At 36.1% G+C, this 14,587-nt stretch overlaps 1 protein-coding gene across 1 annotated transcript in view; it reads right to left on the reverse strand.

The window, feature by feature from the left end:
• Nucleotides 1-14,587, reverse strand: part of ppl (glycine cleavage system H protein, mitochondrial) — a 34,766-nt gene that overhangs the window by 12,017 nt on the left and 8,162 nt on the right. The window contains exon 3 of the mRNA XM_089098831.1: nt 10,483-10,614. Within this exon, the coding sequence (XP_088954957.1) occupies nt 10,483-10,614 (132 nt within the window). The remainder of the gene's footprint in view (nt 1-10,482; nt 10,615-14,587) is intronic.

A 14,587-nucleotide genomic window follows, 5' to 3' on the forward strand; every position in this document is an offset into this window, starting at 1 on the left:
CGTCTCCTATATTGCATATGCGGATGATCTTCTGTTTGTTAGCAGGTCAAAGTTTATATTAATGAAGTCTGTGCTACTTGTATCGCGGCTGTATGGGGAAATCGGATTAAGCCTCAACACTGATAAATGCGAATATTTAGTGTTTAATTCAAAATCTTCAGCAACGCCGCTTGATTGCGGCGCATTTTCTGTAAAAAGTACTGAATCTTTCCGATGGCTTGGGATCAATATTTGCAAATCGCTTACTTTATTTCGTTTCCAGTCATTGAGTGATATTAGAGATAAACTGAAGCTGGGGTATGTCAAAATTGTCCCCAACAGGGGACGATATAACAAAAAAGCATTGGCTAAATTGTACTCGAGTTTTTGTGATCATGCAGTTTTGTTCCCAGCTGGCCTTCACATCCTGTTTCGGCCAGGGGATATTAGCGATATTAGAATTATGTATTTTAGATCTTGCAAGTTTTTATTGTATCTACCTCGCAGATACAGTAATAGAAAGATGATGAGGATTTTTGGCGCTCCGGATATTGTAAATTGTTTTGTCAGACAAAGTAGCCGTCTTCAATAGAACATTTATGCTACTTTGGGTGTTAACCACCCACTTATCCTGGTAGCCACAGCGCATTGAGTGTAATAGTTATTTTTTGTGTTGTTGTTAAATGTATCTTTGTTTTTTTTTTTTTATTTTTTTTTTATTTTTTTTTCCTCTTTTCTTGTGTTACTCCACTTCATTTTCTGTATAGTGGGTCAAAAATAAATTATTATTATTATTATTTATTAAATCTACTCATAGCACTTTTACATAGAACAAACTCAACTAATTAGTAAATTTCGAGTCTTTTAATTGATGATTGAATATCAAAAATTAATAAAAAAGTACTGTTGCATAGAACAAACTCAGCTACTTGGTAAATTCCAACTCTTTTAATTTATGACAGAGTATTAAAAATGAATAAAAAAGCACATTGAGACCCGTCAAACGGGTATTTGCTATCTAAATTGATTGCAAAGCGTGATTTCTCATTGCGTTGACAAAATTTAAACTGTTGTTTTTTGGGGTTTAGGGGGAGGGAAGGTACCTAGGTTAGGTTACGTATTTAATATATACTATACTTTATCCAACAAACTCAACTACTTGGTAAGTCTTTTAATTGGTGACTGAGTATCCAAAATTAATAAGAAAACACTTTTGAATAGAACAAACTCAGTTACTTGGTAAATTCCGAGTCTTTTAATTGATGACTGAGCATGAAAAATTATTAAGAAAACACTTTTGTATAGGACAAACACAACTACTTGGTGAATTCCAAGTCTTTTAATTGATTAATTAAAAAAACTTCTTTCACAAAATAAGTTTTTCAAAGAAAAGTAAAGAACTCCATTAAACAAAAATGAGCAAAAATAAAATCAAATAATCTACCAAGCGTGAAACTACCACAAATCAGCATCGATAAATAAATGAAATCCAAAACGAACAGAAATTACAATAAATAACCAAGTAAAACTCAAAACGAGCAGAAATTAACATAAGTTGGTCTCAAATCCCCTATGCCTTCCCAAGGCCAGAACACAATTTGCACTTAACTGAAAAAAATATAATTGTTTTTACTTTTATAACTTTAATAAATTAAATAATATTAACATTTTGATTACTAAATATCAGTGTATGTATATTAAAATGACAATGCACATTAATTTGTATTTTTTTCAGTACAGTGCAAATTATGTCCTAAATTCCAAGTCTTTTAATTGGTGACTGAGTATCAAAAATTAACAAAAAAGCACTTTTGTATCAAATCAATTCAACTACTAGGTAAACTTCAAGTCTTTTAATTGGTGACTGAGTATCAATTATTAATAAAAAAAAAGTACTTTAGTATAGAACAAATTCAACTAGTTCGTAAATTTCAAGTCATTTAATTGATGACTGAGTATCGACAATTGATTAGAAAACACTTTTGCATAGAACAAATTCAGCTACTTGATAAATTCCAAGTCTTTTAATTGATGACTGAACATCAAAAGTTAATACAAAAGTGCTTTATTATAGAACAAATTAGACCACTTGGTCAATTCTAAGTCTTTTAATTGGTGACTAAGTATCAAAAATTAATAAAAAAGCACTTTTACATAGAATACACTTTTTGGTAAATTCCATGTCTTTTAATTGATGACTGAATATCAAAAATTAATAAAAATCACTTTTGCATAGAACAAACTCATCTACATGGTAATCCAAATCTTTTAACTGATGACTGATTATCATAAATTAATAATAATGAAAAAACGCTTTTACATAGAACAAATACAACTACTTGGTAAATTCAAAGTCTTTTAATTGGTGAATGAGTATCAAAAATTAATAAAAAAGTACTTTTGTATAGAACAAACTTTGCTACTAGGTAAATTCTAAGTTTTTTTAATATGGATCCAAAAGATGAAAAAACATTTTGATTACATCTCCGTGGTAGCAAAACTACCAAACATAAAGAAAAATCTTAATTGGACCTAAGGTACATAAACCCAAGAGATGAAAAAGAAAACATTTGAATTTCATCTCCTTGATAACAAAACTTCCAAGTACAACGAAACCTATGAGAAAACCATAGTTTTTAGGTACGATTGACCCTAAGACACATGGGTTCAAGAAATGAAAAACTAGTGTCAATGATCAACCATAGAGTACTACGGAGTCAGCCACATAATAAAAGAACTCTCAGTGAGTTATACATTTAAAAAAGTATAGATGGCGGCACCTTGCCACTACCATATCTGCTATCATCTTTTCACCCCTATTTATAGATGGCAGCACACCGTCTCAGACACAGGGGAATCGTGGGAGAGAAATACAAATAGTTAGGTTCACTTAGGTTCACTAAAGTACCAATGAAAACAGCCCATTTTTGGCAAATCTTTTGAGAGGATTCCAATGGACATTGTAGGTATACACCCAAAATCCAGTGCAGGAAACAGGTTTATTTTAGTTATTAATGATCTGGCAACAAGATACCCCGAAGCCGCCCCAGTGCGAAGTGTAAAATCATCAAAAAATCGCGGAAAAATTAGCAAAATATGTCTCACGTCACGGAATTCCAAAAGAAATTTTAACAGACAATGGAAATAACTTTATATCGAAATATATTCAGAAATTATACGAAATTCTCGACATTAAGCAAATATTAACTACCCCATTCCATCCTCAGGCGAAGGGAGTGATAGAAAAATTTAACGGAACCTTAATTAGCCCGTTACGGCGGTTTGTAAGATGTGATAGAAATCAGTGGGTCAAATTATTTTCTTATGTTCTTTTTATAATAGAGAAACTCCCCACCCAGCTACAGGTTTCTCGCCATTTGAATTACTATATGGGAAAAACCCTAGGTCCAAGGAGACTATGCCGAAAAAAAAATGGTAGAAATATCGGCTCGAATGCGAGAATTCGTAGGGATGAAGTCATAATACTACTACCAGAGGGCAATAATAAACTGGAGATAAGATGGATAGGGCCATATAAAATAAAAAAGGGAATTAATGATGTCAATTTTATGATAGAATAGGACGGAGCAAGGAAAGAAAAAGAAGTTTATCACGTAAACTTATTGAGAAAATTTACTACAGAAGATAAAAGTACCAGCTTTTCAGTTCAAAGTACAAAATTTTCAGGGGTATTAAACAATAAGATAGGAAAAACAAATTTAATAGAACATAGAATACCTGTGAAAGACAACAAGCCTATCAAACAATACCCATACCGAATTCCAGAAGCAAAAAGGAAAGAAATGAAGAAAGAGATAGACAGAATGCTAGAGTTACAAGTCTTAGAAAATTCTAATTCGGAATACGCAGCACCAGTGGCGTTAGTTCCTAAAAATTACGGGTTAATTCGGTTTTGTGTTGATTATAGAAAGTCAAACAGAGTTTCAGAATCAGATGCATACCAAGAATGGGTGAAATTCTAGAATAGGTAGGAACGGCATAATTTATATCAAATTTAGATTTAAGAAGGGGTTACTACCAAGTAAAAATACATCCCAAAGATTAGGAAAAAACGGCCTTCGCCACGTCATTTGTATTATATCAATTTAAGTATATGTCCCTTGGACTAAAAGGAGCACCAACAACTTTTCAAAGTAGATTAGTAGATTACAATTTAAAACCATTACCATATACGAGAGCATATTTAGACGATATTATAGTGTTCTCAAAAACATTTAATGAATATATTCGATATTTAGAACAAGTCTCAACGAGATTTAAAAATGCAGGATTTACACTAAATCTAGAGAAATGTAGATTGGTACAAAAACAAGGAATTACCTCGGTCACGAAATTGGGAATGGAACCGTCAAACCCCATAAAAGAACAAGCGAAAGCAATTAAAGACGCGATGGCTCCAACTACAAAGAAAAAAGTTCGGTCGTCCTGGGACTGGTGGGATATTACCAAAGATTTACATCCAACTTTGCGACGATAGCGAGACCATTCACAGATTTGACAAAAAAGGAGTCCTAGACCCTATTAAACTGATTAGAAACGAACAACAAGCGTTTGGTACATTAAACAACGCACTCTGTAGTAACGATATACTACAGAACCCTAATTTTTCACTGCCGTTTGTACTGCAGAGAGGCAGCTCATATTATGGGCTTGGGGCAGGTTATCCCAGGAATTTAACGACGGGGAGCACCCAATTATATTTACATCAAAAAACTAACGAAAGCGGAAATAAATTACAGCAGTATTGAAAAAGAATGTTTGGCAATAATATACACGGTTAAAAAACTTGACTATTATCTATATGCAAGAAAATTTACAATCGTAAGAAATCATAACCGATTACGTGGAGTAAACATAATGAAACCAGATAACCGGCACCTGTCAAGTTGGACTTTATGCCTGCAAGAATAAGATTTTGAAATAAAAACAAGAACAGGTAGAGAAAATGGGAATGCCGATGGTATGTCGCGATTGTAGAAAAAAAGAAAACAAGGGGAGGAAAGGGAAGACGAAAAATAAAAACAAAGATAATAATTTTTTTCTTCCATTAGCATACAGAGATGTAAATTTTCTCGGAAAAGAGGCTCCCACCGGAGAAAGAGGTGCAGGAAGCCTCCGCAACAACAAATATAAGCTGTATAAAGTACTCGAGCAAGCGAGATTTAGTTCCAATAGCAACAGAGCGACAAAAGAAACCAGCAATAATACCAAACCGACTAGTGATGCGGGGACCCGTTCCAGAGTAGTATACGTTATTCCAAACAGACACAGTTTGCTGGAAGATTGTACCACCAGAGGGTAGGCTACCAGATAAAGCACCTCCACCGAAACTGCGATCATCTTCCGATAAAAGAGATGTTCCACCGGATACAAGAATTTGTATATGCACCCGGTATACACCAAATCCTAAAAAAATCGGTTTCGTTGAAAGTGATTGGGAGGTTAATTCATTTGAGCTTGACGTAGCACCTGGTGAGGGCTTGGATTGGCTTGAACTCTGCACACTGCACCCAAGTGGCTTTGTTTGTCTTGGGGCAAGATGTTTTTTCCCAGTCTTTATAAAGATTTTAATTGGAAAAGAAATAAGATTTTGTTTGCCATGTTTGACTTATTTAATTAGCCTAGACTGATATAGGTTATCCGTCAACAAGGAGAGTTGGATTTACAGGGAGAGTCCTGTATTATAAAATATCTTTCCAGGAGGAAAATCAAAGAGAATTGGGGAGTTTAATCCTTATGGTGCCTGGGGCCAAGTAGTGTGGAACTTTTATACCACGGGGGAAGTACACTTGCAAAAACCCTGACGGTTGTGGAAACCACCAGAGACGGGACACGTAGGAAGGCGTGACGCATGAGAGTTACCCCGACCACCGAGGTACCGCCAGGTTACTCTGGTGGCATTAGAGATCTCCCAATAGTGGCGGAAGCGAAATAGAACTTCCCTCCTCGACTACAAAGTATATAAATAGATACAATATATATATAAATATATATATATATATATATATATATATATATATATATATATATATATATATATATATATATATATATATATATGTTTATGAGTCTACTGTTCAGTAGAAGCCTTATCAGGCCACTCAGCATGTCCCCAGGTGGCGATCAGGAAACACCCTACAGGTATGTAGGTTACCTACATAGGAGGCATGGACCAAGGGGGTTCTTGTCCTTGGGATCCCATAATGAAAACGGGTGTACCCTCACCTGGGGCCGTAAATAAGGTGGATGAGGAAGAAGGTCCCTCAGATGTACACTGAACAGGGCCCACCGGTGTGTGTGCACACGTCCCGTGAGTTATAAACCTTCTCCCAGCAATGGGTTAAATTGCATAGTGATGCAGAATACCATCGTAGGAAGATTCCTTTATAGGAGGACAACTGCGATAGGGTGTAAGATCCAGATCTATGGACAACGGCCTGTGCAAAGGGTTACCTTGACCCTTTCGGGGTACCTTCAAGACTGGAGACCTTGTGGTCAACTTTATCCCAACTTGAGCAGTGGCGCCCCTCGAGGAAATTATAGCCTAGTAAACGACACAGCATTCGAACGGGATTCTGATTAATGGACGATTCTTCTGGGCTTGGTCTGTTTTGGCAGGCATTTTCGGGCTGAAAAACCTCTTCCTACCTAATTTATGTACTGTGGATTACCTCCCCGTAGTAGCACAATATTTGTAGGCATGAATATATAATGAGTCGGAGGTAATAGGCTTGAGACTGTGCGTGCAAGATTTTGGCTCCTGTTGATAAAAGAGCATCGGCAAGTGCTGAAAACCATGTTGTGACCAAGATGGCCCCTGGATTGCACAAAGACTCCATTCATACTGGAGTCCCAGAGACTTCTTGCTGTCCGGTTCTAAGCCGGCTTAAGCACTTCGGTGTTGACTTGGGAAGATGTGTTGGTCCCCGTCCTGCACTCGTATCCGGGACCATTGCTTTTCCAGAGGTCAAACTAATTTCAATGATTTAAAGATTATGAAAATTTGAACTTGGATTGTTACGACGTTAAAAAGTAACTACGGTATCGACATTTTGACTGATGAATTCAGAAGATTCAAACTAGACTTATTAGGAGTTTCAAAAACACGTATCCAAGGGGTAGAAGGCACGAAATTAGTTGATATAGAATTTATCTACTCAGGCAGGAAGGATGGAGCGCATAGACAGGGAGTAGGGCTGATGATGAATATGGAAGCTACTAAGTCTTGTTTAGGCTGGGAAGGCATTAATAATAGAATACTAATTACTTAATTTATGGCTTAAAAAGCTGAAGGTATCAGTTATAATAGTATATGCCCCTGTAGAACCGACTGACGGAGAAACTAGTGACTTAGATGAATCTTACTTACAAGTACAAGAGCAAATAGACACGGTGCCAGGTAGAATATGGTCTTTTTAGGAGATTTAACGCCCAGGTTGGTAGAAATAGGGATAGATGGTATCCTAGCATAGGTAAATTTGGTGTAGATAAAGAAAACACTAATGGCTACAGAGTGCTGCAATAGGTATAATAATCTAATTATAACCAAAACGGTTTTTGCTCATAAAATGGCTCATAAGTTAACATGGTATTCACGTGATGATAAGACAGCAAACCTTATTGATTATTTTATCGTAAACCGAAGACTGGCAAGATCAATACAAGATACTAGGGTATATAGGAGTGCTGTTATTGATGTTAAAAGTAAAGATCCCCATCAAGTAGTGCCTGGGGTTAATTTAAAACTAAAATTTCAGAAGGGTAACTACCACCCGGGAAGTTAAGATGTTGGTAGACTCCAGGATGAAAATTTGAGAGAAACAGTTGAATGCTAAACTGGATAGTTTAAAATTTGATAATGTGGAAGAGGAAAGGAATAATTTTAGAAAAACAATTTTTGAAGTTGCTGATGGTGTCTTAGATAAGAAAGTTAGGACTGCAGCTAGGATTATTAGTGAAAAAGCTTTATGTTTAATAGACATGAGGAGCGGCTTGTACAAGAATTATCTGAGAGATAGAACATATGAAAACAAAAGGAACGTAAAGAAAGCGGAGAAAGTTTTAAATAAGAACTAGGGAGGTGTGAAGTGGAGGCGAAGGATAAAATTTCCGATGATCTGGAAGATGCAACTAGACGGCATAATAATAAAATATTGTACTGGCATATAATAAATTGAGAGGGAGTAGTCAATCCGGACTTGTCCGATTTAAAGATAGGAACGGTGCCACACTTTGTGATAGGGAAAAGTTAAAGAGAGATGGACAGAACATTCTGAGAATGTGCTAAACCGAGATAGAGTTACTGGAAAAGATAGAGAGGAAAGTGAAAAAGTTTGTGATGCCTTGGATGTGAAGGAAGATTTGTTTTGTGAGGAAGAATTAACGACAGTACTAAAAGGATAAAAAAAAATACGGCTTCAGGTGTTGATAGTGTGGTAAATGGATTTCTTAGATATGGTGTATCTAAGGTTAGAAATAAGTTACTGAAGATCATGAATATGATTTTTGAAAAAGGGGAAGTACCTAGCGATTTTAGGAAAACCTTAATTAAACCACAGCATAAGACAGGTATAAGAGTGAGTGTGGTAGTTATTGAGGCATTAGTTTGGTCTCTGTCGGTAGCAAATTGCTTAGTAATATGATACTTTTTAGACTGATAGATGCTGTAGACACAGCTATAAGAGAAGAAAAGTTCGATTTTATATGCTGATGATTTAAGCATCCTAGATGAAAGCGTGAGTAAAATAGATGCACTTTTAGAGGTTTTGCAAGTTCAGGGTGCTAGATTAGGTTTAAAAATTAATGTTAAGAAGACTAAGTCACTAAGGCTAGGAATAAATGAAGATGAGAAGGTGACGTTGGGTAACGAAAAGATTGATCAAGTGGACAGCTTCACTTACTTTGGTAGTATTATTAGTAAAGACAGTGGGAGCAGTGAAGATGTTAAAAGCAGAACAGCAAAGGCTCAGGGTGTTTTTTCACAGATAAAAAAAGTTTGGAAGAACAGGAAGATAAGTGTGCAAACCAAAATTAGAATTTTGAATGCTATAGTGATGACAGCAGTCAAATATGTCTCTGAAGGATGGACACTCCAAACAATAGATGAAGATTTGCTAGATGTTTTCCACAGAAATTGCCTACAGATTGTTCTGGGTACCCGGCTGACTGATTGTATTTCAAACAGTAGACTGTAAGAAAAGTGTGGTTCAATCCCATTTTCTAGGGCTGTAATGAGAGAAAGGATGAGATGGCTAGAGCACGTTCTGCGGATGAAAGACTGCCGAAGATTGTTCCTTTGGGCCAACCTTCTAGGGCTAAAAGAAAAGTAGGTCGTCCGAAGTTGTGATAGGAGGATTTCATAAAGAAAGAACGATTTAAAGGAAATAGGAACTGCCTGGGAGGGTGTAAAGAGGGAGGCTTTAAATAGATTGGATGATGGAGGAGGATGCGTAGCTGTGTTGAGCTCAGGCGGCTTGGTACTGCGGTGAGTGTTTAGTAGTAGTTAAAAAACCACACGAGCGGTCGCTTCTTTACAGTTTCCGAGACCGGGTACGATTTTCTACATCACTGACAGATCTTCTTATTGGATACTATTTCATAACATTGGACACGTAAAATGGGACGGAGGCAATCATGATAAAAAAAACAAAAAACATCCAGGTTACTACTATTTCGAGTTTTGAAGATCCACGTTTCGCACCCCAAATAGGAGAGTAATTCTGGGGATTGCCTCGTAGACTCAAATTTTACTATCTGGGAAAGCTCACCGATTTTTCACTTCGTCACCTTCCCTAAGGGGAGTGTGGTGCTATGTGGGGTGCGCACCCCACATAGGAGAGTAATTCTGGTGATTGCCTCGTAGACTCAAATTTTACTATCTGGGAAAGCTCACCGATTTTTCACTTCGTCACCTTCCCTAAGGGGAGTGAGACCTACTTTGGACGCCATGGCATTATCTCGAACATTGAAGTGTGGCATAATCATGGAGGTTTCATGAGAATTTATACGACCAGAGAGTCCCCAGCTTACTGACACCCTCAATGTGATGATTTTCTTCCCGACCTAACTTCCGAGATTTGTAGATGTTCTGAGTTACCAAACTCCCACTAATTTATCTGAACAGTTCCAACTATCATGCGGCGAGAAAAACGTGTATTGTTATTTATTGTTGATTACATCCAAATAAGCGTTCCTTACAGAAAACCCTTCCTTTTTCTCAGTTTAAGAGTACGTCAAATCAACAATTATACTATGACGTACATAACACTAATTTCAAGAAGACATCACAAGCAAAACATGTTCATAAATTTGACAAAAGGAAATTACTTATAATTTCTTTTTTTTTCAAAGCACAAAATAGTGACATTTGTAATTTTTAGCACTTTAGATATTGTGAGGGTTTGATTTGCAAATTGCTTACTACATGCTTATGCTATTCTGGGTAACTAAATAATAACTGGAATAAGACTAAACCAAACTTACCGTTTTCATAGCAAGACTTATTGACAAGAGACGGCGTTTCTTCAACTTCAGAATTTTTGTATACAACAGAACCAGAGGCTGGACTATACACTTCACTTGCAGCTTTTACACTCTCCAGGGCACCACATTCATCTACAATAATAAAATCAATTTATAAAAAAAGAAAGAAAAAAACACTAAAATGATACTGCCAATTGTCTGGGTTTAAATCCTTTTTCTTCCTTTAAGGTCTTGAACAAAAAGTAGGGGTAGCTTACAAGAGTAGAACCAGGTACTAATATAAATAAAAACAATTTCTTGACATTTTTCAAACTTCAAAATTGTATTTTTTCAGAAACTGAGATCAGACACGTGTTTATTTTATAATTTTGCCAAGTGGCTAATTTAACAGCATGCACTGAGAAACTGTAAGCTTTAAACAATTTATAAACATTCGAATCCATAAACAATGCTTGAAATATTTCTTACTAAAACTTAAAAATCTTTATTTTGCTCTCTTGCAACAATATAATGAGACACTCGATTTGATTTTGGACATAACAATATCCAGTCCAATAGCTCTATGGAATGAGCACGCACTCGGATGCATCCCTCCCACCCTAAAGTGTACAATTATTGTGGTGCAATTTGAATAATAGTTAATTGTTTTGGGTTTTGTTTATTTTGATAGGCTGTGTTTTCTATCTCCCTTCCTGTCTTCTGCATTATTGTAGCATTTATATTGATGTGAACATGAAATAGGCTCAAGGCGACAAGTCTATAATATCATAAGCAGAATGTTTAGAGAGTATTTTAAACTGCAATAAACTGACAGTAAATGATACTAAAAATAATGACAAAATTTGGAAGAACAGAAATGTTGATTTAGTAAGTTAGAGATGTCACTAAAAGGACTGCAGGGCTCAGCTGCTCATGATATGGTACATACCATATCTGCTACTATTAATTCATTACAGCACCAACAGCGATAAACATAGATACACACATTCCTCCCTTACCCTTATCTGTGCAGAGCTTCACTCTCTACTCCATTCTACAGAGTGCCTATCTCCAGAAAATATATTCTTATTAACTCTTCCCAAGTCACTAGGGGACGACCTTCTTTTCGCTTGGCCCCAGATGGATTATCAAAAAGTACAATTTTTAGCAGCCTCTCATACTACATCAACAAAACATGACCTAACCAAATTAATCCTTTCGTTCATTACAGCACATATATGTGGCAACAAACCCGATTTTTTGTATAGCTTATTGTTTTACAGGCAATTATTCAAACAAGTTCGGAAAACTGTCCTTAAGAAATTCTACTGAAGAACATCTTGTAAATCTCACTCAACCATTTGAATCTCACTTCTTGATGCTGTCACTGCTGGTGGCCTCTAGCGTCCTAGCTTTAATTTTAGACTTATCTAGCTGTTCTTCTAAATTTTATTGAAGTGTAAAAAAAGTGAATGCGCCCTTGCTACACTACTTTCAACATGAAACAAAATTCACAATTCTTTATAATAATCCATGATAGTTATGTAAGTAAAGCTATCAACGGTCAGTCTTCTCATCATGCTACATCACATCTTTATCCTCATTTGTTTGTATCTTAAGCAGCTTAGTCTCCCTAATGTTAATCTTCAGACACATTCTTGCCACTTTGATCACACTTTTTGGTACCCCAGAACTTTAAACAAAGTCAAACAAAAAGCTAAGATTGCCTTAAGAGTAAATCATAAGAAAATATCAAAAGGAAGTAGGAACTTCATAGAGCAATTGAATAGCAAAGCGTCAATCAGATTTGGAAATAAGAGAAGCATGTGGAGCTGCATTCGCTTCAGATGAATTGGGGCCATAACACAGCTTTACCATAGCTATTGATCCCAATCCTTGATCTGCCTGTAGTAAATTTCCATTATAGAGCCAAAATTAAGTTTGTGTGACAAAACTAGATAGGAATGGTTAAAAGGTCATTAATTTTAAATGAAATATTGAATAAAGTACAAGCTTCTGTTTAATGAAAAAAAAAATTTAGATCCAGTCTATAATAGCTTTATTACTAGAGCTGAAAAGTTTCTATAATAAACAAGGATTAATTTTGAAGAAGTTAGTTTTATTAGTCTTCTTTTATGATGCCCCTTCAATTAGAAAAAAAAAATTATTTATGGGGGCTAATCCTTTAATCTAAAACACTCAGATACGTGGCTGACTGATCGTATTCCAAGCAGTAAGCTGTGCGAAAGGTTTGGTTCGATCGCGCTTTCTAGGGCTACAACGAGAGAAATGTTGAGATGGATAGGGTAGGTTAAGCAGATGAAGGATGACATATTGCCGACGACTGTCCTTTCCAGTCCACCTTCTAGGGCTAAACGGAAAGCAGGTCGTCCGCGGATAGGGCGGGAGGATGCTGTAAAGAAAGATTTAAGGGAAATGGGAACTTCCTGGGAGGGTGCAAAGAGGGAGACTTCAAACAGATTAGGATGGAGGAGGAGCGTGCGCAGCTGTGTGGGCCTCACATAGCTTGGTGCTGCGGTGAGTTAGTAGTAACAGCAGTAGTAGTACTACTACTACCAACTCACTACAGCACCAAGACACCTGAGGCCAACACAGCTACACACTCTTCTCCTCCATCTCAACTTATTTGGAATACAATTCAGATAAAAGACCTCCCCAAAAGCTTTTCTAACAACTGATCAAATTTATGCTCATAATTTACCCAACTGCGTAACAGGTGATAAAATTCCTGCTCATGATTTACCCAACTTGAAACTGAACAGGTGTATTACTTCACACACTTTTAATAATTAATCTAAGGACCAATATTCATCAGTGGGGATCTCTCCCTTTCCTAAACTGCATTGTTATCCATGTAGAACTTAATCTGTAATCTACCTTGGCATAATAAGCATCATCATTGTGTACTTGCAAAGACCACCCAGCCTTTCCATCATACAAAACAAGATAATGAGGGAATTTGTGAAGACAGTAAATACAAGCAAAGCAGATATTTTGGCTATGTATACAACAGCCACCACCAGCAAAATACAATACAAAACCATTAAAAGAAAACAAATACACTCAAAACTCAATGATAGAAAAAAAATACCTAAAAAAATAAAAGTCTTGGCTTCCTCACCTAACATAGGTTAAGCCAAGAGTGGCAAAAAGAGCTATTCATTCATGCAGCCTGAGATTATTAAAATTAGAACAATTTCTTATTGCACTATTTGCCCTTTGTACTGCTAATCTTGCATTGCCTAACCTATAAATGAAAAGATTTGTCCATGAAGCAACTGAAATCAAACAAAATTTAAATAATAATACGTTTGGCAAAGTCTTATCTAACCAGTGTAGTTTTTTGAGTGGAATCCCTCAGGGTAGTTGCTTAGGACCAGTTCTGTTTTGTACATTTATAAATTATTTGCCACAGGTAATTCAACATAGTAAAATCAAAATGTTTGCAGATGATGCAAAGCTTTACAAGGGTGGATCTTCCCCAGATGATGGGGCTCTTCTACAGGATTATTTAAATGAACTGGTTAATTGGTGTAATTTAAATTCAATGACTATTAATCAGGGGAAATGTCATGTGGTAAATTATCTAGTGAATTCAGTAACGTGTCAGTATTCTATTGATAAAATATGTAATATGTTGTTGATTCCATTAGGGACCATGGTATTGTTTTTAATAATAAATTGAGGTTTGATAAATAAGTATTAGCTTTATCATGTAAAGCCAATTACATTTTGCTTTGTATCAAAAGAAGCTTTAACCTGCAAAGCTTTACTAAGCTGTATAAGACAATGACGCGACCAATTGTTGAATACTGCACATCTGTGTGGTATACAACAAGAAAATCTGATTCAGGGCTTATTGAAAAAGTACAAAAACGCGCATCAAAATTTGTTCCTTATTTGAAGTGAGCCTATAATCCTTGCAATTCAGGAGGAATAGATTGGACTTAGTTAATGCATTTCGAACTATTACGTCATCTCAGTTTAGCTTGTTTTGTGCTGGTTTTCCGAGTTTCCTGCAGTGATGGTGTAAGTAACCAAAGACTTAGTGTTCCTGACCTTGCTTAGTGCTATTGTCATACAAATTAAATACGAGAAGATCACC

The sequence above is a fragment of the Artemia sp. Qi Xiang Cuo genome, chromosome 13 (genome assembly GCF_049724085.1).
Source record: "Artemia sp. Qi Xiang Cuo chromosome 13, ASM4972408v1, whole genome shotgun sequence".
Taxonomy (NCBI): domain Eukaryota; kingdom Metazoa; phylum Arthropoda; class Branchiopoda; order Anostraca; family Artemiidae; genus Artemia; species Artemia sp. Qi Xiang Cuo.